The 25,175-nt window shown below is 51.6% G+C and overlaps 1 protein-coding gene and 1 long non-coding RNA gene across 2 annotated transcripts in view; both read right to left on the bottom strand.

Annotated features, from left to right (window-relative positions):
* Positions 1–15,857, bottom strand: part of NOTCH1 (notch receptor 1) — a 63,944-nt gene extending 48,087 nt beyond the window's left edge. The window contains exons 1-2 of the mRNA XM_006278547.4: positions 15,692–15,857; positions 12,749–12,830 (exon numbers count right to left, since the gene is read on the bottom strand). Coding sequence (XP_006278609.4) covers positions 12,749–12,830; positions 15,692–15,773 — 164 coding nt within the window. The 5' untranslated portion in view covers positions 15,774–15,857. The remainder of the gene's footprint in view (positions 1–12,748; positions 12,831–15,691) is intronic.
* Positions 15,858–19,756: 3,899 nt separating this feature from the next.
* Positions 19,757–24,700, bottom strand: LOC132244483 (uncharacterized). Its single transcript, XR_009455945.1, has 2 exons — positions 22,922–24,700; positions 19,757–21,674 (listed from the first exon to the last, which is right to left on the bottom strand). It is a non-coding gene; the product is annotated as an uncharacterized LOC132244483 (long non-coding RNA).
* Positions 24,701–25,175: the final 475 nt, after the last annotated feature.

Genomic DNA, 25,175 nt, shown 5'->3' with positions numbered 1-25,175 from the left:
AACGTTAGTACAGTATAAGAATTTTTGCACTAAATGTATCAGCACTCGTGGCAGAGATGATATCTTTTGTTACACCAACTCGAGTTTTGCAAAAACATTTCTTTAGTTGGTCTAATAAAAGATACCATTTCTACCACAAGTTCGGATGCCCTTTGCCTCTAGACCAATACGGCCACAACCTGGATACCCCATGTCTTAAATATTGCACATTAAAAAACAAAAACAAAAAACCCCCCAAAAAGCAATGCTGAAATTTGGATAGGGCAGGCAAACATTTTCAGAACCATCCCAGTGATGCTTTTACTTCTTTCTCCGCCAGCTCTAGAAATCATTAATCTTGGAAATTTCCGTCTCGCTGGGCCGTACGTGCTGTGGCTTTTCATGACCTATGTTATCATCATTCAACGCCACTTGCAAAGTTCACACTTCTCTGAGAATTAAGCAACCGGCAGCCATCGCCCCAGGAGAGCCAAGTGAGAAGGTGCCTCTGCTCGGCTTGGACCTAGGAGGATCCTCGTGCCAGCCGAGCCAAAGAACCGCGGCACGAGCTTCAGCGCTGGCAGCACCACCGTGTCACCAGGGGAACGGGCACCCCATTCGTTTCTTTGCTTTTTCCACATTCACTCCACCTACATTTTGGGTGAACGTTTAAACTGTCTGATCTCCATATACGACAAAGTCCCACGCAGAACACACTTGACCTCTAAAACACACAACCCCAAATAGAGATCTGAGCAGTCACCGAGAGCTTAAGCAACCTACATTCGGCCCCGATTGATAAAAAGAACGACGGTGGCATTTTCAAAAGCACATACGTGCCCGCAAAGCACAGGGCCCGCTGCGAGCTGGTGCGACCTGTGCTAAGTCACAGGCTGCTTGTGAAAGTGCCAGCACTTGTCTGGGGAAGTGAAATGAGCTGCAGAAATAAGAGAGAGAAACAGAGAGCAAGAATGCAAGAGGAAGACATGGGTCAAACTTCTCTCTTCCCACAAGCCTAGGGGGAAGCTGTATTTTTTAAGAGCAAAGGAAAAAAAAGCCCTTAAAATAGTTATTTGGCAACAAAACCCTCCCTCGCTGAACAATGTTGGAGCGATTATAAATACATTCAAATAGACGACGGTTTCCTCCGGGCGTGATATGTTGGTTGTTGTCCTGTTTAACCAAGGAAACAGTAAGTGCGGGGGGAAGACTGTGGCTTCTACACCTTTTGCCTGCAAAAATCCCTGTGTCAACATGAAGCCTTATTGACTGAGACCAGACAATAGGGAAGTCTCTGCCCTCCGGCGGCTATCCCACATTCTTCCGCAGCGCTCCTTAGAAACCCACCTTTTATTAGGAACAGCAGGCACCGTGAAGGGGCCGTCTGTCGCCCTGCCTTTTGACTCGGAGGCCTGTGTCTAACATTTTAATAGCAGCCAGGGGCCGGAGAGAGGGTTTTCTCGCCCTGCTCCCTCTTCTCTTTCCTCCAGCGTCATTCCTGCGCAGGGTCATCCACCCCATCCAGCAACTGTCACGGTCCTTTTCCTCTCCACCCAACCAAACTAACAGGTTTCTCCCCCAAGGGTTCAGGCCGCAAGAGGACAGAAGAGTTTAGGATGGGGCAGCGGGACCGAGCGGTTCTTCGGGGCAGGACGAGATCTTTCTGGCACAGCCGGAGAAGCTATTAAACTGGTTTCTGAGCTTCTCGGTTGGGAAGGTCAGATTTATCTGCCGTGGAAAACGGACCTGAGGAATGGGCTGATTCCTCTGGCATGGAAAACGGACCCGGTGAACCGTTACCCATCTACTACTTTGTGTACAACACGACCGAGTACCAACCCGCCCACCTGCAACCACGCAGAGGGCAGGGCTGGGCAGCGGTCATGGTCCGTGTTCCCAGTCCAGTGGCTCAGCGCAGCAAGCACTAGATGCCGCCGTAAAGGAATCTGCCTCGCGGTCTTGCAAGGTGTTGGAGACATTAAGAGAGACATGACCAGCACGACCCCTTTCGCTCCGGCTGTCACGGTGGGAAACGCACGGGACTTTGACAAAGTGAACAGTGCGAATGCCGAAGGCTCCTTTTGTTACCCGTCCTGGGGACCGTCTTGGGTGGACACAAGGAGTGCCATATTGCAGCCTGCGAGGGACTTGATGGATGACGCCGTGGCCTTTTGCTCTTAGGGTCACGGCACACCCCAGAAACACAGTCAAAAGCACTAAGCCAACCATTCTGGAGCTTGTAGGATGGAGATGTAGCGAGGAGGACCACAGCGGCAATTCAGAAGCCACAAGTGTGGGGTCAGAGAAAGAAGGATCCACCCTCCGGTACCTCTGAGAGAGAGCTGGGGGGATAAAGCTAGCCAGAAGGACAGCACAGAACAAGGCTCAGCATGGCAAGCCTTGCTCATGCTGTGGATTTAAGGCTGGCAGCGACCCCATACAAACGAAACAGGCTTCTCGCTTGAGTAAGGGCTTGTGGCATCTGCACACCAGCCTGCAGCTCTCAGACCCGCGTCTCCATTCACAAAACAGCAAGCTGCAACGATGCTGCTCTGCACCAGGGTGACTTTAAAAGGCAATTTTTAGTTCAGCATTGGAGGAAAATGTCCCCGTCTACCCAGCTTTGAGGTCCCTATGGCCCAGCAAAGCTGCTGAGCTTGAAGAGACAGAAGGTCCCACTCCATGGCCAGAGGACCTCAAGAAGAGCTTTTCTACCAACTTAAATGTTAGTGACTTTGGATCAGGTCCCAAGGGACAGATGGGTACAACACCCGAGCCCTTGCCAGCTGCTTTCCTCCCCGATTCTCTCCTCCACTCCAGCCTGGCAGCGTGGCACCATAAATCACAGCACTTCTCTCCAGCGCCATGACCTCCCCGCCTGGTGTCAGACTCCTGTTTACCTGTAACATGCCACACTTTTTTTTAAATAAGGGTGCAGTTATGGCATCATTAAACCTTACAAACCCACTTCACACGCAAACATTGCTAAACATCCCAGAGGTTTTAGGAAGGGAATTAGGAGGAAAACTTGTTAAAGAGGAATTGATTTATGTGCAAATAAATATTTGCAACTTGACTGAGCGTGAAAGTTTTCCATTAAAATTCAAGTCCCCTCTTTGCTGGAAATTTGTGAGGGCTTTCAGCAAATGCCTAAACATTAACTGTTTAACTGGCTTTCCCAGCATTCACTCCAGGCAGCCGGACAGGCTTAACATCAGGGATAACACCTAAAACAAGGTGTTGGCTCTCATGTGGGGGAGAAAGGCCGCAGCTTGCAGTATGCGTCTCTCATTAGGCTTAACACCTAAAGAGCACCTTGTTCTGATAACTCAGCAAGGTACCTGGTCTTGTGCCCAAACAGAGGAGCAGGAATCATCCCAGCAACTTCAAAAAGCGAGGCGGGTGCTCATCTTCCTTGCTGAATTGGGACCGTGATTAGTCATACTGAGTTGAAGGAGACTCTGGTTACTTTTGGTTCTCATTAAAACCAAAGCCAAAACAACTGGCATAATAAGAGTGCTGGCCTGGAAACAATTTAATGCAACTGGGCCATGTGAGAGCAGCACTGCAGTGACTTGGGACAGGAAGAAAAACCGGTATTTGAAGTTGCGCCACGTTGCAGCGTCTCTGCTACAACAGACAGATCCTAAACACTGCTCCTTCATCACCCTGAGCTCGCGCCAGGGAGATGCCAGCCATAAATGCAGAGGGACCAGGCAGCAGGGTCCTGTTTCCAGCACTAGAAACCAGTTGTACTGCAGCGAGTCTCTGCCTTTGGCCTTGGGGAGCACCTCCAGGCTTACGCAGCGCTGTGATGAACGTAATGCATCATGACACTTGTTGTTTCGGGGGCAAAATGTTTCATATTCCTGATCAAATCAGCCAAATCAGTTCCGAATCCTCTCGCTTAAGCAAAACTCAATCATTCAAGCACTGTATCTGGTGCTACAACTGACAACTATCCTGCACCCCTGGGGCTTTGGATACTTCCAAATCCATTGGCAGATATCCTACGTGCAAGACCAAGACTGGAGGGCTTGGGGTTTGGACACCCCAGAGTCTCACTTGTCTTTAGCCAACAGCCACAGAAGCAAGCTAGGGAGAAGTCCCCCATTTTCATAAAGTCGGTGTGTAGCCGAGATCCTCCCACTGAAAGCTGGACACTGGGAGGCTAAGTACAAGACTCGTAGGGTGTCCCGTCCACAGTGCTTTGGACAGGGGTGCACCCTTGTGACTCATGCCTCAGTGAAGCAGGCAAGGGAAATGCCCAAGGAAAGTAGGAGCTCTGGCTTCCTACCCACTCAGGATCTCTGCCTCCTAGTCAAGATGGGTAGCTAGCTAAGGAGTGGACTGACCGTAGGTGATGGAGGCCAGGGGAGAAGGTGGAGTTCTTCACAAGCCACTGCTGCCATTGCAGGGAGCAGGTCCGAGAGCTGGCCTGGCAGCCCCCATCCCAGCATGGGTGGAATTAGCCTGCCATCAAGTGCCTTTGGCATCCTGCTCATGGGCATCTATGCACATACCCCACAAAAGACAGATAGGTCTCTCTGAGTGCCACTGTGACACAGCTGCTCCAAGCAGAGCAGACTTAAAGCCTGGTTCTGCCAAAAGCTAGCATCCCACGGTAGGGGATGGGTCCAGCAGTCCACCCCCTGCACTGCAAGCCAAGCTGCTGCAGTCTGGCATCACTAAGGCTCTGCAGATGCAAATCTAGGGCAGCTCATTGGTGCATATATTTGCAGCCTGCAGGACAGCACTTCCATTGCTGGCTCCAGCCAGTACTTCTCCAGATATCGTGCGTGTCCTGGGGTGTCAGTAAGCAAGGTCCAACCAGGTTATGTGTCCCAGTGACACATGGAAGTATCAGCTTCCTCCCCGTTTCCTTTGGCTTGCTGTGCTCCCAGTTCATGTGCCTCTGCAGTGATGCCAGCTGAGCAGCGATCAGTGCATCAAGAGTTATACCAGCACCATTCCTAGTGTGGACACAGCTATACTAGTCTCGGCGTGTCTTTAACAGCCTAGCTTATTCCCTTCCCCACTGGCACGGACACCTGTATGCAGGGCAAACTGTATCCACACTAGTGGGATTATACCACTTCAGCTACCCCAGTAGAGACACTCGCGCCCCTCATATCTAATCCAGATAGCCAGTTGGGAATAGCACTAGCCAGCACTTTACTTCCACATCTTTGAAGCCTAGAAGTGAAGAGCAAACCAAGTGAGCAAGCATTTTAAGCCATCCTTGGATTTTTGGAGCTGGCGATGGTCAACAGAGGATGCACAGATCCCACATTCACATCATACCAGGCTACGGGGAGTTCTCCAATCAATGCCACAGAAACTCAGGGAAAAAAACCTTCCTAGCCCCTATTCTGTATACATCATACTTTGGCTGAGAGGAGTGAGGAAGAAGGCCTTTGCAAGCACGTAGCATCTCTTCTCAGTGAGCAGAGGGGGGGCTATCTGCTCAGGATTTCCCTTGCCTCTAAAACTGGATGTCTCTGAAAAGAGGAAAACCAGGCTAGATAAGCAAGGTTTGTCCCGATCTGAATCAGCACGCTATAAATGAGCAAGCTCCACATTCTTCACTCTGCTCTCTACCTACACAGGAAGCACAAAACTCTCAGAATGATTCAAAGTCCCTTCCAGTCAACAGTCAGATACCTGTTGGCCTTTCCTGGGCATTGGAGGAAGCCTTTGTTTTCTGCACTATCTTCCATGCTCTGGGCCAGATTGCCAGGTGTAACCTCAGCATTGCCAAATGGAGATGGCGGCCCACAGAGTTCAGCCCCTGATGCCCAAAGCCGCTAATACCTGAAAGAGCCCCCTCCCCCCCCCCCCCCCAACCCAGGTGTGATAACAGGGGAGCAGAGTCCTTTGCAACACAAGGCTTCCCTGGGAAGCTGATCCGGCTCCTACATGGCAGAGAAGTGTCTCACATTAAGCCGGCTTTCCTAGGGGATATCTTTGACACCATGCACCGAACAAAGCCCTAATCGCTGGAATTAAGAGTAATGCATGTGCTAATGATCTACCGGCATGTGCAAAAAATCTGACGGGTTAAAAGAAATGCAAAGCTTAACCAACAAACATCACACTGGAACCACAGCACTGCTGTCCCTGTGGCTGGTATAACGTTGTTCGGAAAGGGACCATCTCTGTGTTCGGTGTCTATACGGCATCTAGCAAGTGGGTCCTGGTCTGTGCCTGGGGCTACTAAGAGCTATCACAAGGTGTATAATAAATGACAGCAACGGGCCCAACCTGTCCTTTCCTGAGCCTCTGGGTATTCTGCAGAGTCAAGGCCATACCAGCTAGAAGCGATACCCCAAATATGAGGGCTACACAGGGTTGGCATCATGGTCAAGGGTGACAAAATAACCCATCAGATGAGTCTCACGCCATCAGGCAAAGCGGTCCTGCCAGCGGTACTGATAATATCCATCCAAAACCTCCCTGCTTTTACATCAGAAAAAGAGCCCATTTGTTTTGTGGGACATAGATCAAGGCAAACTTGGCTTCGAGACCAGAAGCTCCAATGGACCTGCTCTGGATTTAGTGGAGTTAGTCCAGGTTGACAAGGGCAGATTGTAGCCTTCAGCATTGAACACGGAACGGGAGATTTATACATGTAGCCCTTATTCAAGCAAGCAATCCTTATGGGACTAAGAGCCAGACCGGGCCCTTCTGCTGGCATGCTCCGTGGTCGTGCTCCAGTCCCCTGCATCCCAAGCATTGCATTCAGAGGAGGTGTTCAGCTTCCTTGGGTCTTTTTTTTTGCCCGGGTTCCTCTGAAAAGGCACCACTGGATGAAACTCGTGGCTCGGGAGCAGAGCCCTGCTGAACAGCCCATTGCCCTTCACAAGTGCCAGGCCACCGACTTCCTGCCTCCAGCCTCAGCGGCGTGCACCTGCTCACCTCTGAACTCTTCCCACCTCCAAAAGGGGCTGGGGAAGTCAGCAGGACCGGAGTCAATCGTTAACCGGGAGGCAGCTGCAGCCCAGTAAGTTGCACAGGGGAGGTGGAAAGCCCACACTTCCCAAGCAAGAAAACTGCCTTGTGTTTACACTTGGCAAGAGAGCAAGAAGTAAACGGAGGATTCAGGCACCCGTGCTTTGAACGCCTGCTCCCAGGAGCACTGGTGAACACAGCCGTGGGGCGCTGAGCACCCCAGCAAGAATAAAGCGCTGCTCTGGACCTCAGCGGGCACTATTAGGAACAAGGTGCTCACCACTCAATGCTGGAGGTTCAGCCTTCGCCCCTCTGAGGTTGGCGGGCTCTTTCGGTGCCACACCTGCCGACATCAATCTTATCTGCTCATCGCCTTTCCTCTCTCATTTCTAACCCTTCACAAAGGCCTGCTCTTCTCCGGGAAGAACCAGGGTCCTCTACGTAAATGCAGGCTCATCCACTCTCCAGCCCTGATGTAAGCCTCCAAAACCCTGTGCCTGCCCCGGATGTTGCTCAGCTACGGAAATGCTCCATCCTGACCAGACGTTCGCCGGCGCAGGGTAACCGTGCCCCGAGGCCACTACCTGCTTAAATACTTTTATGCTCTATAAATTTCACATTCCACTCACGTACATACAAAGTTACCAGTCAGGACTTCTATGAACATGAATAAAACTAGGGTCAAGGCACCTTCAGGACTGGAAAAAGCAAGTTAATTTACAAACGATGCCCGTTTAAAACTTGCTAATTGCTTTCCCGATTATGTTATTCAGCCCTTGGATTGTCAAAGTGGTTTGTTTCTAAATGGCTTACAAGTATGTGCATATGTATGTGCACGTGTGTGTCCTGAAGGCAATGCACAATAAGCCAGGGGAGGTGCAACCGTGCTGGATTATGGACTTTTATGAACCTCAGTGAGTGCGTTTCCATGCAGGTCCATTAAAGCGAGCCGTGTTCTGCTGATCTCTACCAGCAGAGCATCTCGCCCTTTGAGGACAGATGGCTCAAAGGCAGGGCAGACTCAAGGGATAAGGAAAATGAACTCCAGGAGATAAGATTGGAAAGGGCAGTGAACAGAGCAGCTGTGATGAGTCTGCAGCATTGAATGCGGACGCCCGCCCTGGCTCCAAGTCTCTACCTTCTACCTGTGTTAAGACTGACTCGAAGTCTCAGGTGCAACACAAGGAAAAGGCAACAACTCCACTCATGCTGCTCCGGTGCGGAGAAGAAGGAATGGAGTTGCTCAAGGTGCTTTTGTGGGATCGGGGTCCGACTCAGCTGGAGTGGGAGGGAATGATTTCACAGCGCGGACCTCCACGCGCTTTTTGTCACACGATGTAGAGTCCAGACACTAGCTGAAGACCATCCTCTGGGAAAGCTTTCAGGCCCGCGGTGGCTGTGCCAGATGCTTTCTGATCCAGACACTAAGGTTCACACCTGCTTGTAAACAGCTCCACAAAGCAGCAGGGTGCCTGGCCCCTGGGATTTTGGATTACACTTGTTCTCAGGTTACCAGGTAGGACTCAGAAGAACGAGGTGCTCAAGCCTGTTCCTACCATGGTCCATGGGGTTTGGGCATTACTTCCAGAGCAGCCAAGCCTGTTCCTTTAGGGAGAGACTGAGAAGGTGACCTCATAAGCTGCCTTCCAGGAAAGGCTAACTAAACTGGACACCCTCCAGCAGCCCCACTGACTTCCGTAGAAATAGTACAGCCAGGAGTAAAGCAAGCGTGATGAAGTCCCACGCCCCAGCAGGACGCAGCCTTCTGGAGAATGACCAAATGCCACCATCTGACCTTGCATCAACCCTTGCCTTCCTGGTGGTGAGTTCCTGCTCATTTTCCACCCAAAGATGCTTCCAGTGAGCCCTATGGGACCTACTCCCTCGAGTAAAGCAAATTTACTATTGCCACCTCATCTGAAACTTGTTGAACAAATTCTGCAAAAAGCATCAGAAAAAGTCGCTCCCATTATGTGACTCCAGAAATTACAGGAAGAGGCACAACTGATTAGCAAGGTACAACTAATTAACTGATTGCAAGCCAAGTCACCAGACCCTTGAAGCCATAAACTGGGGCCACTATAAGTTGAAGGGAAAAGTCTGTGAATATATACCTCTAATGTAGCATAAAGAAGAATATATACCTCTAATGTAGATTAAAGAAGACAAAAGGTCAGGTCCCCAGATTGCAAATATGGCTGCAGCCCCACTGACCTCATTAGCCGAGGACCTGGACTGTGTTTCTAGTGCAACCCAAAGCAGGTGATGCTACAGCGTTGGTATTTTTAAACATCCCCTCTCATCCATTTCCACCTTGTTCTTTCCGAGAACATGAGCTCAGACTTGAAATAGCCATCAATGGCTCTCAACATGGCTGAATCACCACTAGACTATGCCTTTAAAAGCTTCCTCTGGCAATTGTTTAGCACTCCACCCTCTTCCTCTCCAGCGTGGAGACTAAATTTTCTCTTTGTTATTATTGCATGGAAATAACGTTGGGGTAAAACACGAGAAAAATCAAACCAGAAGGAAACTTCCGTCTTTTGCAACAAGATAACAATGACTGAGCAGTTGAATAACCCGGTGGCCACAAAGAGTTGCAAAATTAAGAAGGTTGCTCTCTCTTCCTCGTAAGATGACGTCAGTCTAATACCACCATCTCTGCGTTAGACACTCCCTGATTAAACGTGCATTTTCCTTCTCTGGCGGGTCTGATCCAAAGTCCACTGAAATGCCTTTCTTTAACTTCAATGGGCTTTCAAACGGGCTCGGTCCTCGCCAGCTCAAACCCGGAGCCTGCACAGATCCATAAGCAAAGGAAGAACTTTGGCAAACTTTTCCCCCGCCCCACTTTTCTTACTAGATTGAACCTGTTTCTTCTTAAATTCACCCTTCCCCTCACTATACTGGGCAAGATTTTGATTCCACTGGCAACGCTCTGCTGGCTTTAATGGCAAAGCATTAACGAAACGGAGCTGGAAATTCAGCCTCTTTCCGTGCCATCTGCTTTTAACTAGTGGAAGAGGGGAGTTCCTGGGAATAAAAGTCACGTGGCACCACAATTTCAAAACAGCCCTATTCATTTGCAATGGTGCCACTCCAAAATATAACTATACCCATGTTTAATTAGAACCCAGCACTGCGAGTCAGAGTGATCTCCTGCAAAACTTTTTCATCTGATCTGGGAAAATGGCTTAGTCAGAGGACAGCTTATTCCATAACACCATAGTTAGCACGCACCACAAACCACACTTGTAAATGCTGCTGCAGTCAGTGGGCAGCATCCCCGTCTGCTGGTCCAAGGCACTCGTAAACCAGGCTTTGTAAGGGTACCAATCCAGTGCAAACATTTGCACTGACTGCTTTCATCTTAAGGTAAATTCCTTGAGAGATCCCTTTATGTGACATGTCACCATCCTCCTCCTCCTTTCAGAGCTCTGCAAGATCATGTCATTCCTGCGGAGACGGCAGGAACGCTACAGATGGTTTAATTAGGCCGCTTCTGTTTCAAGACCTCTAACAGATCAAATACCCGATCCTCCTCATTCAATTAATGCTCTGTGGGCCCCGGATTGACTGGCAAAGGGACAAAGAAGATAAGAGACCATGAATTTTATGAACCATAGCTGTAAAATAATAAAAGCGAGTGAAAGCTCATTGGTTTATCCTGGCGATTTCCTTTCCACACCAAGGCTGATAACTTGGTTTCAGAGTTATCAGCACTGCCTTCAAGTAACTCAACTAGCTCTCTCCTAACAAGTAACAACAGCAACAAGTGCAGAGATACTTGTCCACTGGAGTAGCTTCTGCTTCATACGCTATTTATTTCACTCCACTTTTTAATTGGATTTGTGGGGGGAAGGACAATGAGGCTTTATGGCCAAAGTTTGTTAAGTGCCAGGCCAAAAGGAGATGTGGCCATTAGCCAAAATGGTGCATTTCAGCCAGGCGCCAATGGAAGGTGCCAACTTTTTCGCTTCTGCTATCTGCACTCTGAGCGTTGCTTTGTTTAAGAAGCTTGGAAGCAAGGCTCCTGGTAAAGGGATACTTAGAGAGCACTGAAAAATACAGTTTTGCTCACTGCTATCAGATAGACGGAAAGTTGCATCTTGCCTACTGGTTTCAGTCGCTGTAATACCTGCCTGCCTCCAATACTCAGCCATGAGATGGGCGTTCAACAAATACTGATGGTATTTCAAATAAGGACAATTGCAAACCTTAGTTCTCTGAAAGAATGGCTCACTCAGATATGCAAGTTGTTGCAAGTGAGCTCAGAGATGCAAGTGAGTCAGGAAGGTACTGGTTATTCCCAGTTGCCAGCAAAAAGACTCCTGAAAGTCACCAAACTTTTTTTTCCTCTCACTCTCTCCCCATAAAAAAAGGCTATTTTTGAGGCTTTTCCTCCTTTTTATCGAGCTCGCACACATCTGAACTAATTAGATTCCAGCACCATCTGCACAAGCAATGTAAATCAGGATTGCAGGGAGTTGGGGAGTTTTTTTTTGGTGGGGGGGGGAGAATGACCACAAGGATGGGGAGGGGTGTTGGGGTGGGGGGAGACGCAGGGAGTTATGCATTCTGGGAAGCCATACATGATTAGTCACACAGCATTAATCTGCCTCCCCTCACAATAGCTGCCGAATTTCGACCGAATCCCAGCTGTCGCTCTTTGAATGAAAGAAAACAAGATTTAGAGCGTCAAGCGTTGGTAAGGGCTTCTGCGCAGGGGGAAAAAAAAAGTGGCGTGCATTCATTAGTGGCTCACAAAGGGACCCAGCCTTTGTCCATTAAATTGCTCATGTGCCTGATTAATTTGCTGATTTCTTTTCCAAGGGGCTGGGGGTTTGGATGGGCGGGGGGAGAAGGGGGCAGGAGATGCCAAACTGGGTAGAATAGTAGAAACGCAATCGCTGCGCAGATGCAATCCCCCCTCCCCTCCCCATGTTCATGGCCATTCAACAGTTGGGATGGAAATGCCTTCAGGTCCCACCGCTTCTTAATTGGAAATTTGGGGCAGGGCAGGAGCGTCTTCTGGGCCAGCCCCAAACTTGTGCATGCGAAGCAGGCGGAGGGGGCGTCGGGCTGGAACACGGAGTCTCGGCCATTCAGATTTCTTTTATGTATTAGTTTCACAAAAAGGGCTGGAGCCTTATTCATTTCTATTTGGTTATTGTTCTCTGGGAGCCGGGAGTGAATGAGCCATCACTGCGGTGGGTCGGTTACTCCTTCAGGGAGTCCGGACATTTCACCCAGGGGTTTTTCCAAGACCGGACTGAGCAGAAATCTCCCAGAAAAACACCTTGTGGAGCAGAGCCTCTTACGGCCCCTCTTACAGAGTAAGCCATGCATTCCCATGAACCAGGGACCCGAGCCCTAGTTAGAGATCATCAGCTCTACCGACATGAGTGAAGTCACAGCCCCCGATACTAGGACTCCAATGTCAGTCCCATGGAGGCGAAGCGCTAAGCGCTGCTGACAGTCACTCGTCACCAACTCTGGCCTTAGGTTCGCGTAAATAATAAATAAAACCTGAATAAGACCATCCTGATTCTCCCTCCTGGTCCGAACAACACCAAACCTTTGGGCCCACCTGGCTCTATTAGCGCAAAACAGGGCGAGTCACGTGAATACAACCAGCAAGATTTGATGCCAAGGTCAAATTGGGCACCCCAACTGGGTGCCAGGGGCCTGCAAATGGCATGTGCCTCTAGTACAGAGCATGCATTTCATCCTAGGAAATCCAGGCTGTCAAAGCAAGAGGCAAGTGTGTTTGTCCAGATTAAGGAAACTCAGTGGCCGAATTCTCTTTCATACTTACAGGCACTGCCCTGTCCCATTGAGGTAAGCTTCGCACTTTCCCCCATTCAAGCAGGATTCGGCAGGCTGCATACATTGTAAACCTGCAAAGAGAAGGTGAGAGTTAGCCAGGAGTCACGTGCCTCTGAACCTAAAGACGGGACATCCAGGCAGGCCTTCCACTGATCAAGGTGGTGGAATCAATACATGGGATCTGCCGTGTCACGTGGGGATGCCGTGACTTCACTCGGAGTAGGTCTGAGCCAAGACAAGCCCGCGTGTGAGCAGCCTACGACAGCAGGTCTGCAGAGAGCCCGCAGCTTTGCCAAACTCCTGGGAGCAAGGGGCTCTCGGGAGAAGATGCCATCAAATGATGCACCACACAAAAATGCACGGCTGATTGTGCTGTGACCGATTTCTAGGCACAACGGGCTTTTCACAGGGCCCGGTCTCTTCTCCACTCAGAGAAAAGCTGTTTTTTTGCAAAGTTTGATGGACTAGAAGCTAGATGCTAGGCTCTTCACTCAGGAAAGCTCTCAGAGAAACACCCATGAAAAACCTGCCTGGGTAAGGGAACAGAGGTCAGGGCCAGAAAGTTTGGGTGACAAGGATGATTCTGCAAACCTAAGCAAGGGATCCAACCAAAAATCATTGCTCACTTGAGCAGTCCATTGAAGTCTACTCACTAGACCTGCACAGGCTGCTAACATGGCCCTGAGAGCCAAATGTCTGCTTTCAACTCTCTCTGGAAAAAGCTCACTGCCATACTGATGATAATGGCTCCTGATGTACAGTCAAAAACTTCTGTAAAACCCATAGAAATAATAAAGAGTAAAAATGCCCAGGGAGAGGGTGGGGGGTAGATAAACCAAGAGCAACAACCGCTGGAGGGTCCAGAGCACCAGCAAGACTGGGGGCGGGGGGTACCAGGGCTGCGCATACGGTGTTTCCAGTCCAGGGTGTTTCCTTCGCAGATTCACCCCCAGGGCACTGCTGCAGGGTGGCGGGAGAAGGGAGCCGCGAGGCAGCTTTAAAGGAAAGCCGCAGGGCAAAGAGCGTCGCGGGCCGCTCTCCCGGCCAACTTTATCTGCCAACTTTCTTTTCGGCGTACAGGGCAGGCTGGGCGCCGGCTTTCCAGCCATCTACTGGGATTGTTTGCCCCGTTCCCCCCTCCCTTCCAGACTCCTGCATGCCGCTACTGTCCTGCCTACAGGAAAACGCCCCCGAAACGCTCGCGGAGCGTCTGGCTGCTGGCTGTGCTGCAGGGGGAGAATGGAGAGTTGTCAAGCACCAGGCGCACACTCCCCTCCTGGCTCGTGGGAAAAAGCAACAGCTGCGGAGCAGAGCCTGGGACAAAGGGGGAAATCAGAGCTGGCCATTGTCAGGCCTTCAAGACACCTCTTGCTGCGGCAGTGAGTGGAGGGCAGGACTCCGGCAGGGTCTCGCACTTGATACTCAATACCTGCTGCTTGGAAGAGCGGGTGGACTCAGACAGCACTCGCTCCCCTGGGGCTTGCCTACACAGCAGCCTCTGTCTTGCTCAGCTATGCAAAGTGCAGTGAAACCAGACCGGGCCCGGCTCCTTCCCGGAAGGCTGCTGCGCTCCGGCTATGACTAAGGGCCCGCATGAAGCGGGGCTGGGTGCAGGGGCTGGGGAGGGGCAAAGGCAGGGGCAGGGGCAGCGGATGGGCTGTGCCCCGGCGGCAGAGAGCACCCCAGCTCCCGCCGGCCCCACCGGGGTGGGGGGCACCAGGGGGCCCGGCAGCTTGTCCCCCAGCCCTGCAGCCCGGCCGGGTGTGAGCCAGCCCCGGGCAGGTACCGGGGGAAACCCAGGGGAGGCTGGGAGGAGCTGTACGTACACACACACACACACACACGCACGCTTTCTCCCCCCCCCCGCCTGAATGCTCTGGACACACATGCAACAGGTCTCATACAAAGAACAATTTTCTAACTATTTAGTTGGTCTAATAAACTATATCACATCTACCTAAAGAACAGTGTCTGCCTATTCACATACACACACACACCCTGTGCGTTCACACACGGTCACATGCACACATACACACGCTCCCCCTGCCTGCCTGCACTGGGCGCGCGCACACACACACACACACACACACACACACACAACTCCCCCTGCCTGCATACTCTGGACACACATCCTCCCCTTGACTACATGCACGGGACACGCACAGCAGCAGTACACACAGACACTGTCCCCCCCGACTACATGCACAGGACACACACACACACACACCCCACCCCCGATTACACACACAAGATACATGCACAGCAGCGTGCACACCCCCCCCGACGGCATGCACGGGACACATGCAAGGCAGTACACACACACACACCAACTCTCTCTGCCTGCATGCGCCGGACGGACACACAGACATACACACAACCCTTCTGGACTACACAACATGCACGGGACACACGCATCTCACCCCCCCACCCCCTGACTACATGCACAGGACACACACAAGGCAGCACACACACACACACAAACACACACAATCCCCCGGGACTCCACAACACGCATGGTACACACACACACACACACACACACACTCACCCCCCCCAGGACTACACAACATGCATGGTACGTACACACGCACACACAATCCCCCGGGACTACACAACACGCACGACACACACACACACACACACACTCACCCCCCCAGGACTACACAACATGCATGGTACACACACACACAATCCCCCGGGGCTACACAACACGCACGGGACACACACACTCACACAACCCCCCAGGACTACACAACACGCACGAGACACACGCACAGCAGCACGCGCACAAACTACACAACGCTTCCTGCCCCCCGCCGACTGCGCGCAGGGATCTCTCTCACACACACACACACACACACACACGCGCGCGCGCGCTCCCGGCAGCGCGGCCCCGCGCCGGCAAGTGGCACAAGTTGTCGGTGGCGCTCACCTGGCGCGGGCGCGGGCGCGGGCAGGAGGCAGAGCAGCAGCAGCCGCCGCAGCAGCGCGGGCAGCACGAGCCGCCGCCGCATCCCGCCGCCGCCGGCGCTCAGAGCCGCATGGAGCCGGGGCCGGAGCCGGAGCCGGAGCGAGCGCCGCTGCCCGCCGCCGCCGCCGCCGCCCAGTCACCAGTGCTCGGCGCCGCGGGACCAGGCTCCGCCCGGCCCCCCCGCCCAGCTCCGCTCCGCTCCGCTCCGCTCCGAGGGGCGGTGCGAGCCGCCCCCGCCCCTTCCCTGCCCTGCCCTGCCCTGCCCTGCCCTCGCCGGGACAGCTCCGTGCACCAGCCGCCTCTGCCTGCAGCCCGCGCCTCCCGAGCAGGTGTGCGTGTGCGGCACGGCACCTCCTGCCCGCCTCACAGGGGGCAGCACCGTACACCTGCAGACCCCCCGCCAGCCCCCGCCCTGGATCTGCTTTTAAAACAGCCTGGGGTGTTGGTTCCCCTCACCTTGAACTGGCACTCAAAGCCCAATTTGGGCACCTATTGAGTTGGTCTAATAAAAGAGACCCCATCCGCCCAAAGAACTGGGCAGGACCAGGGTGTCCTCTCTCCCCCCACTTCAGGTCTAGGCAGGTCTGATTCCTCCCAGGATGTGTCCGGTCCCTGTTTGAATCTGGCGGGGCTGAATGACCCATGGGGTGAAAAAGAGAGGGGAGCGGGCAGAGCAATTGCCTCTTTGCGGGCGCCGGGTGTGCAACAGGTGCCAATGCCCCCTTGGTGTGCCCTCCGCGGGTCATGCAGGCCCTGCGGCAGAGCTCATGCTCCAGCCCAGGGGCTAGGACCTCCCCAGGTATGCTGTATTTAATAGGTATGCCCTATTAAAACAGCCTAGGTGGGCTACAGGGTGTTTGTTCCCCCCACCTTGAACGTGCAATCAGTGGCATGCAACAGCTGCAAGTGAACGAATGAGCACAGAGGGCAGATCTGGAGGAAGGAGAGATCCTGTCCCACACTCCTACCCCAGGAGTCTGTAGGGTCGTGCTGCCACACAATATTGTCCCTGGGAGCGGGTCCTGAAGGATCTCACATCCACCGACCTGCCAGCTCCAAGGCTGGGAGGCAACAATAATAGCATGTCCCACTGCCTCCATCACCCCTCCCTACAGAGCTACTCCAGCAGGGCCAGGCCATTCCTGTATAATCACAGCAACCGCAACTGAATTGAAACCAGGCCACCTGTTGAGGTGCTGAGTTTTTGCTTGTGAAAATGGGACCAGAGGCTGTGCACAGACAGAGGTTTGCAGCGTGCCCGTGGCAGCACATGGGGCAATACTGCTCTACCCGGTCCCCTGGCTGGCATGCCACCATGTCTTCCAGGCCCGTGCACTGCAGAGCGAGGTGGCACAGCGGTAAAAACATATTGGTGCCGTGTCTACGTTAGCGCTCTCTAATAATCCACCACCCAGAGCTATGTTCGTGAGTGCAAATTTGGGCAAGGTTCAGAAAAAGCTGAGTGTAGACCAGGACTCAGTGATCCTCCTAGCAGATCGGGGGCAAAGTCAAGAATAAAGTCGGGGGCTTCCTGACTTTCCTGGCTTTCTCCTTTGGTTTGCTGGTGGCTCTGCGGATAGCCAGGTGTGAGACCCACCGCGGGGTCTGTCCTCATGTGTCTCGTGGCAGGTTTAGGCTTCTTAGGAAAGCGGAGTTGTACAGCAAACAGCTGTAGCTATTTTATTCCTCCCATGTAGCCAACTCAGTGTTTTTTCCCCCCAGGTTTTCCTTCCTGGTAACACTGCCAGGACGAGCGTGTGTTTGGTCAAAGGAAGAAAAACGGGAGGAGGCCCTCGATGTGACACCCCTGGCTTGTCTTTCCTCGGCAGGCACCTGGGAGTGGGTGCCATCCCACTATTTCCTGTTGTAAATGATTTCCAGAGCACGTGTGAAACAATTAAACAAACCGAGGAGCAGACTCTGCTCAACGAGATCAAAGGAACAAACCCTACAGCATTGTTTTTCTGTTGTGCTTTTCCTTTGTTTCTCTTGCCTCTTTTGTCCTGGGGCTTTGCCTGGAAACCCGCCTCTTACTCGGGGGCTCAAACATGGATTTCAGGCTGAGCTTTTCTCAGGGATCCGGGTGGCCTCTGGAATCAGGGCTTGAATTCAAAATTCAAGCCTAGATGTATAACTTTAGGCCCCCACATTTGAAAAAAAAAGAAATAGCCTCTGCGTCTACCCTGAAAAATGCAGTTCAGATAAGCAAGGAGCCCCCTTTTGAAAAGCAGTGCAAGGATGAGATCAAAAGAACTGCAATCCAAAACTCACAGGCGTCCACAAGTCCAAACTCACGGATGTCCACACAGGTGTGCACAGTGGGTTATAAACAGCCCAGGAGCAGGCCTCGGTACCAGCCTGGATTTGGCTTAGTTTTAAGCACACAAATTGTAGCAACGTTTGGCTCTTTCATAGGGATGGAGAGTGGAGGGTGCTAACCCAACGAAGCAGCCTAGTCGTAGCCACGGGCAGGTAGGATTGTTACTGCAGCTCTTTTCTGAAGTTGCTCGGGTGTCCAAAAGCCCCACTCTCTCCCCCCCTTATACTCTGGTTTGCTCTGGTCACCGAAACAGGTATCAGAGTAAAGAAGGTCACGGGGCCTGGGGCTACTCACACGCTCTGCACACCCCTGCACCTTAGCACCTTTGCTCAATACAAATACAGCAAGGATCTCCTTTGATCGTCTCCTACTTGACATCCCCAGACCCGGGCTGCAGCTTGCACAGGTTTGCAGCCCACAGGCCGCGATGCTCTGTAGTGTTCTCGTTTCAAGGGACTATAAATCAAGTCTGAATTGGCTTTGAGGGTTGAAGCGTGTTGTTTTGCCCTGGCACATCTGGAGCCCTCGGGGAGATGGCATTTCAGCCTGTTTTCCCCATCTCCTTGGTTTTGTTTTTTTTCTTTGCTTTTTTTCAGTTAGCAGGGACCATCTCTGCTCTACCCGCTTGGAAATACCTATGTTATCTTTGCCTGGGCTTGTTCCCTGAGCAGAGAAAGCACTGCACGTTCAGCTTAGCTGTGTGCCTGCTTGGGTTATTTCTTCCAGAAACCTGCCACGAGAGACTACATAGGATGTTATGGGACTACTTCAGAAAACTCAAGGGCCCTGGCTTTATCTTTAATTTCTCCTGGCCGGTCCCTTGTGCTCATCATCTCCATCTGTGACAGGCAGAAAACACGTTTGTGAAGAACACCAAGGTCCTTAGCTGAAACAGGCCGTCTCTCTCCCTGGCAATGCCCCTTGATTTCTTTTAGGGCCACAATCCCCCGGTTAAGCCACCAGCAGCCACTGGTGCTGGATCTACTCTGCGGTCGAGGATCCTCCCAAGAATGGGCACCCTGATGCCGGTGCAAGGATGGGTGAGGCTAAGAGACAGACCAGTCTAGGTACAAGCTGCCGCAGGGGGTCCCGGTGGGTCAGGGTTGATGCGAATTGGGCCGCGGTCCCCCTTCTTCTATGAAAGACAAAGGTGGCAACAACAGAAGCTGTTCAGGTCAGGTCACCCCCATACTCCCCGTCCCCTGACCTTGTGGAAGCCCCTTCGAGAGACGGGCTTGGCCAGGTAAAAGAACGTGTAGAGTCCGAGTAGGAAATAGATCCGGGAATATTTCCACCCAGGGTCCCAGCCGTGGCAGAGAGCTTTCCGAATGCAGGCAGACGCTAAACACAGCTTCGGGTGCATCAAATGCAAGGGGCCTGATCCCGTCCCCACTGGAACGGGCTCGGTAGGGAATAGAATTGGATCCAGAATCCAGTGGGTCCCATCGGGTGCCTGCGGCAGTCGCTGCGTTCTCCGTGGAAGCCTTTCCAACCCCGCCAGTCATTATGATGAGAACTAACCTTCCTCGTCCGCTATCTAAGTGTGTCATTTTAACCCAGTGGAGACCTTGACTGCAAGGCACATCTCCCCAGCACAGCTTTTCAGTACAGAGCAACCTTTCATTTACTCGTTTACTCAACCACTTCTCCTGAGGGCTGCAACCAATACCCATGTTGTTGTTTTAAGAAAAAAAAAAGACATGCTCTTAAACACTACATGAAAATACTTTTATAATAAATTGAAAAAGTTGTGGGTGACTATAACAAAGCTCCAAAGAAAGTGTTTATTTGGAATGGTCTCTTGGGCTAAAGGAATGGGATTTTAGGTACGCTTTAACGTGATGCTTGTAAAACTGCTTTAATAGAAACACTGGCAAGTGTCCATACAAGTAGTTTTCTTTCAGAAGGAAGGAGAACCCCACATAATACCTTTAAACATTTTAATAAGTTAAAATTAAATGAGTGAAACCCTGGGAATTTTTTTTGTTACTGCAAGCTAGGAAAATGATGTGCACTAAGCAAAACTTAATACAAATATAAACAGGTAATGCACATCTGTAAATTATTTTCATGTCTCCAGGGGCTGGAAAAAAAAAAAACCCTAAGTGAGACCAGCCTTCTTATATATATTTTGCCTTGACAGCTCAGGAAAAAATTTGCCAAAACCAGAGTTAGAGCACTGGGCTGGCGTGGGAAAGTTGGTTTAGTGAGAAATCTGCCTTGGGCTATTTAAATAAAAACAGGCTTTTTTATGGCAAATGCCTGTTAAATACAACCAGCAGAGCTACCAGCCGCATGAGCAACGGGCATGTCTGTTTCTTCATGTCACTTCCATCTCTTTATCATCCCAATCCATGTTTTGCTCTTATATATACACAGGTCAAAAAAAAAGTAGGAATGAAAAGACAGACATCAAACTGGGTTTTACTTGCTCTCTCCCAGTCATGCCTAGTCCTGCAGTCCTCTGCCCACTGTTTTTGAAAACCACAAGCACCGCTGACCTGCAGCTATCGCTCTGACGATACATGCACATGCACTCACATATATAAAAGCAATGTAAGTTGTTAAGCAAGAATTGAAGTGAGTAGGTCATCCCGGAAAGTCTGAGCTGATAAAAATACTGCAGCCAGTTATAGAGAAGCTGCCGATGTGAAACGATCTGAGCCAAAGCTGTCCCATAATGGGATTGTACTGCGATTCCCAAGGGTAAGGGAGACATGTGGCTGGACTTGCAATAGTTTAAGTCCTGTTTCTGGTTTTTTTTTGTTTTTGCCAGCGCTGACTGGAGGAATTTGAACAGCGAGTCTTGCAAACAGCACTAGTCACACTCCTTTTTTGCAGCAGCAGCAGCATGTCTTAAAAAGACATTGCATGCACATGCTACTTGATAATAGTTTCCTTAGTCCTGGTGAGTGCTTTGGAGGCAGGTCCTGTACCCAAGGCTGGGCCATGGCTAACGGACTGACTTTCTGAGAACTCGTGATGCCCCTAATTTTCTTCCTCCTCCTGCAGAAAGGGACAAGGTTCAAAGGGATGGGGAAGCGTGCAACCATTATTTTTTCATACTTAGGTCTATCCCGTGGCCTCGATGCAGCCCATCCTGGGGTGGGGCTGCGGTGTGTAGAAAGACTCTGTGCCATCATGAGTTGCCAGCAGTGCTCTGATTTACAGCCAGAACTGCCCAGGGCTGCACACCTCAGAGTACAGGCTGTACCGCAGGGTGCACAGTGCAATCACCTCCCCTCTGTCCCAACAGCGAGGCAGGCGTGGGTGTGGAAAGGGCCTTGCCCTCGCTGCGTTGCCCATGCGGGTTTGTTACGGTGGGGTTGCTCCTGGGTGCTCTTTTTCTGCATGTAAAATGGGTGCAATAATAACATTTCCCTCAAGCATTAGGGACAGGGGTGGGAGAGGCACTCAGGGAGGCGTGGGATTTCACTGCGGTGCTTGTGCATTGAGTGCAGATCCCGGCGGGGGGATCGCCCTGGCCCAAAGCAGTTCTGAGTCGTAAAATATGCGTCACATTTAAAACCGAATGTCCAGAAGTCATCAGGAGAAGGGGAGGGCAGTCCTCTTTGCTCTACTCAGCAGCTCTTATTGACATCAATGAAACAAATGACACATTCCCTGTTGGGTAAACAGAGGCAGAGATGACAAATGATGTTTAGCCCTCTGCTAATGTCAAACACGCGTCGAGACGGCTTCCAGGCCGGGCTTTTCTTTGGTGGCTGCTTTTCTAACTACACCCCCTGAAAACACACGCAGACACACGCGTGCAACTACAAACTCCAAGCAGGAGGTTTGATCTTGCAAATTAAATTTGGAACTGGGTTTTGTAGTCGCTGGCTTCACGTTTCAGCCCCTGGAGAGCTTGGTGGAGTCATTTAATGTAACGTGGGCTGGTGGATAAGTCATCAGTCTGGAGAGCTAGGATCTCTTCCTGGCTCTGCCATGGGCTGGCTGTGTGGCCCCGGGGAAGGCGCATGCTGCCTGGGTCTGTGCGGGACTCTGTGGATTTGGGAGCCACCGTGCTGCTTCCACGCAGGGTGAGGAACAGTGCCCGCAGCCCCTGCTGCAGGGCAGGGAGGAAAACCCCTGCACATGAAGAAAGCAAATCTGGTGCGAGCTGTTTTGCTTTCCTCCCTGCTTCCCTCTGACAGACCCCCGCAAGCTGGGCCCTGGGTCTGCTCCAACACAACACTTCCCCTGCCCTGCTGTCAGGGCCCTGCCTCCACTTTCCCACAGCTGCTCACCGCATGCACCTGCTGCAGCTCCAACCGCTGCAGCCTCTCAAGAGCTTCCTGGCCAGTGCTATCTGACCCCAGCTACCCCCTTGGCTGCACCGCTGATGGCGATCATGCTTCAAGCTCAGAGTAATGATCCACGAGTCTGGGGGGAGCTGAGCAGAGGGATTCTCACCTGGCTCGGAGACCCCATCGGTGCGTGCACAGGAGCAGAGCGCAGGAGGTGGCTAAAGCCCCTGGACTAAGACCACCTAGACCAAGCCAGGCTGACCTGTCCACCAAATGCAGGCAAACCACGAACACTTGCTCACCCTGGTGTTTGCATTTCCCTTTCCCTTCCTAATCCCATTCTACTCCATGAGACTGAATCTGCTGTCACAGGGGTACACCACGTGAGAAAGGCAGATTGGGCCCTCGCCTCACATTTACATTTCAAAATACACATCTTTGAAAACCATGGCTGGCAGCAGTGAAAAACCTACATTTGTTTCCTGGCTGGACATGCCTGGGCATGAATCTTACACTCCACGTTTCTGGATTGTCAAGACATGATGAATATGTCGGAGTTTGGCTGCCGTGATCATGGCTAATGCCTACTTCAGTGGTGCTAGGTGAATGCAACTCGCTTACCTCCTTTCTCAGGGCTGTATTAACAAGCAGGAAATAGGTACTCCAACATGGATGTTTGTTGTCACTGGCTGAGGATTTATTTCTCAAGGGAAGGGTGTTCCTAGACATTCAGATGTTCACATTCTGGCTCATACACAGACTGTGGAAGAGGTTTGGTTTTGCGTGTTATCGGCGGTACTGGAAGGCCACAGAAGTCAGAGAAGCAGCTGATGTAGACCACTTCAGAGAGGGGAAAAAAGCAATAATGAGTGGTTATGTGTTTTGCCCAGGCGCAAACCAAAGCCGTGACAGAGCCACTGACCTGCATGCCACCTTGGTTTTAAGAGCAATGGGTGCTGGAGACTTGGGAGTTTTTATATAGCACTAAAGCTGGTTGAAATTTCCCCAGGAAATACATTTTGTTTTCAATGAAATGGGCCCTTTTTTGCACCAAACCTTGCAGGTCATGTGAAACGCTTCCATGTTCTTGATAAAATAAAAAAACCCAAACTGATGATGGTTTCCTAGTGGAACGTGGGACAGTCAAAAGAAACAGAAGAAATAGTCTCAAAAGAAACAGTCCAAATCATTGCAGGAAAGGCTTGTTTGAACCCTTCGTTAAAAAAAATGGAAAGAAAATTCCTTGGCCCTTTTCGACTTTGTTTGTGGAAAGTCCCAAGTTTCTTCTGCATGGTGTGATGGGGCACATTTGGTCCATAAGGGTCCTTGTCTGCTCTCAGCAAAGTCAATAGTAAAATTAGCAGCAATAAAGGCAGGGTCTGGCTCCCATCTTCGACAGCCTCGGAGACCCCAAAGATGAGCCAAATGGTACAGGATCTGCCTGGCACGGGTTGATGCGTTTCTCATGTGTGACTGTCTGGGTTTCCCACTCCCTGTGGCTGGAGGCATCCAGTTGCTTCCTGGCCACGCTCCATCCTTCCCAGAGCCCCCGCTGAGGGCACCGCGTGGTTCCTGGGATCCACACGTTGTGAGGGGCAGTCTCATGGGAAAGGGTCGATTCACACCGGGGCCGCATGGGAGGGCACATCCTTCCAGACACCCAGCAGAGCAACCAGAGAAAGATGCACAGCGGTGCGCAGGGCAGGGGCGGAAGACCCCGAGTCACCAGGGTCACTGCGGATAGTGCATTGCTCCCTAGCAAATTTGCAGGGGAGACGCGTGGGTATCTTAGAGCTCCTGCATGGGGCGGGAGGACGTGGTGAAAACCAGCCACTCCAAGAGGCTTCTTCTGGCCCAAAGCCCTAGACTCTCCCTTGGGAACTCCCAGCTTTGTGCCCCCAGGTGAAGAAGCGGATGCAGGTGACAGTTTTCACACCAGGCCTCCTGAAACAGGAGCCGCTCACAGGAAAAGGCTCCCGGCCCATTTCAAAGCCCCTGAAGCTCCTGCCGGCCCCAGCGCCAAGCGTTTCATGAGGATGAGCGGCTCCCTGCGAATCCAGCATGTGAAAGGACTTGCTGTCGGAGAAAGCTTCCCACCCATTTCTGACCTCCATGCCTCCTAGCAAAAACACTGCCTGGAGCGGAGCCAAGGATAATAGGCAATTTCTTCTACTCCCTTCCTTCCCAGGCAGACCACATTATCAAATTAGCTTAACTGCGGAATCAAAGGCAAACAGATGAAGCCGAGAACCATGAGAAATCGGCTGAAAGATGCTGTTTCCTTTCAGCACGGCCCAGCTAGGAGAGGCTGAAAGGTATAAGATCACGTCTACTAATAAGCCCATATGTTGGACTGCCCTTTATTACATGCGCTCTGGTGTCTGTTAAGGATATTGCTATGCTGTTTGGTCAGGACAGCATAAAACATACAGGACCTCCCCCAGAAGGGAAGATCAAAGCTTGGGTTTAGAGCAAAAGATTAGGCAGACAAGACAAACCGGGAGACAGGCTGGGAATGGGCTTTGTCTCCCAGGGTCCTTAAGCACAGGCTGAAAGGCTAGAGACTCACTTTTATGGGTGATTTCAGCTTCTTAGCTGCGTGGAATTGCAGCTTCATCTACTTTCTTTTTCCTGTTTGGAGGGGTTTTTTAAGTGTCATTGCTCAACACCCGCCCCCTCCCGGAAGGAAAGGTGGTGCTCTTAAACCCATTTCACAGAAACCTGTGGCAAAGAGAGGTTAGCGAGGCAATTTCAGCACGGAAAGTGAAACCCAGGAGCCCTGCCTCCTGTACCTGCCAGCAAGGGGAAGGAGTGAGACTTTCCTCTCTGGTGATTACTGTTCTCACTCACCTTCTCATTTCATGCCATCAGCAGG

This window comes from Alligator mississippiensis, chromosome 12 (assembly GCF_030867095.1).
Source record: "Alligator mississippiensis isolate rAllMis1 chromosome 12, rAllMis1, whole genome shotgun sequence".
NCBI lineage: Eukaryota > Metazoa > Chordata > Crocodylia > Alligatoridae > Alligator > Alligator mississippiensis.
This window is presented reverse-complemented; position numbering and strand designations above follow the sequence as displayed.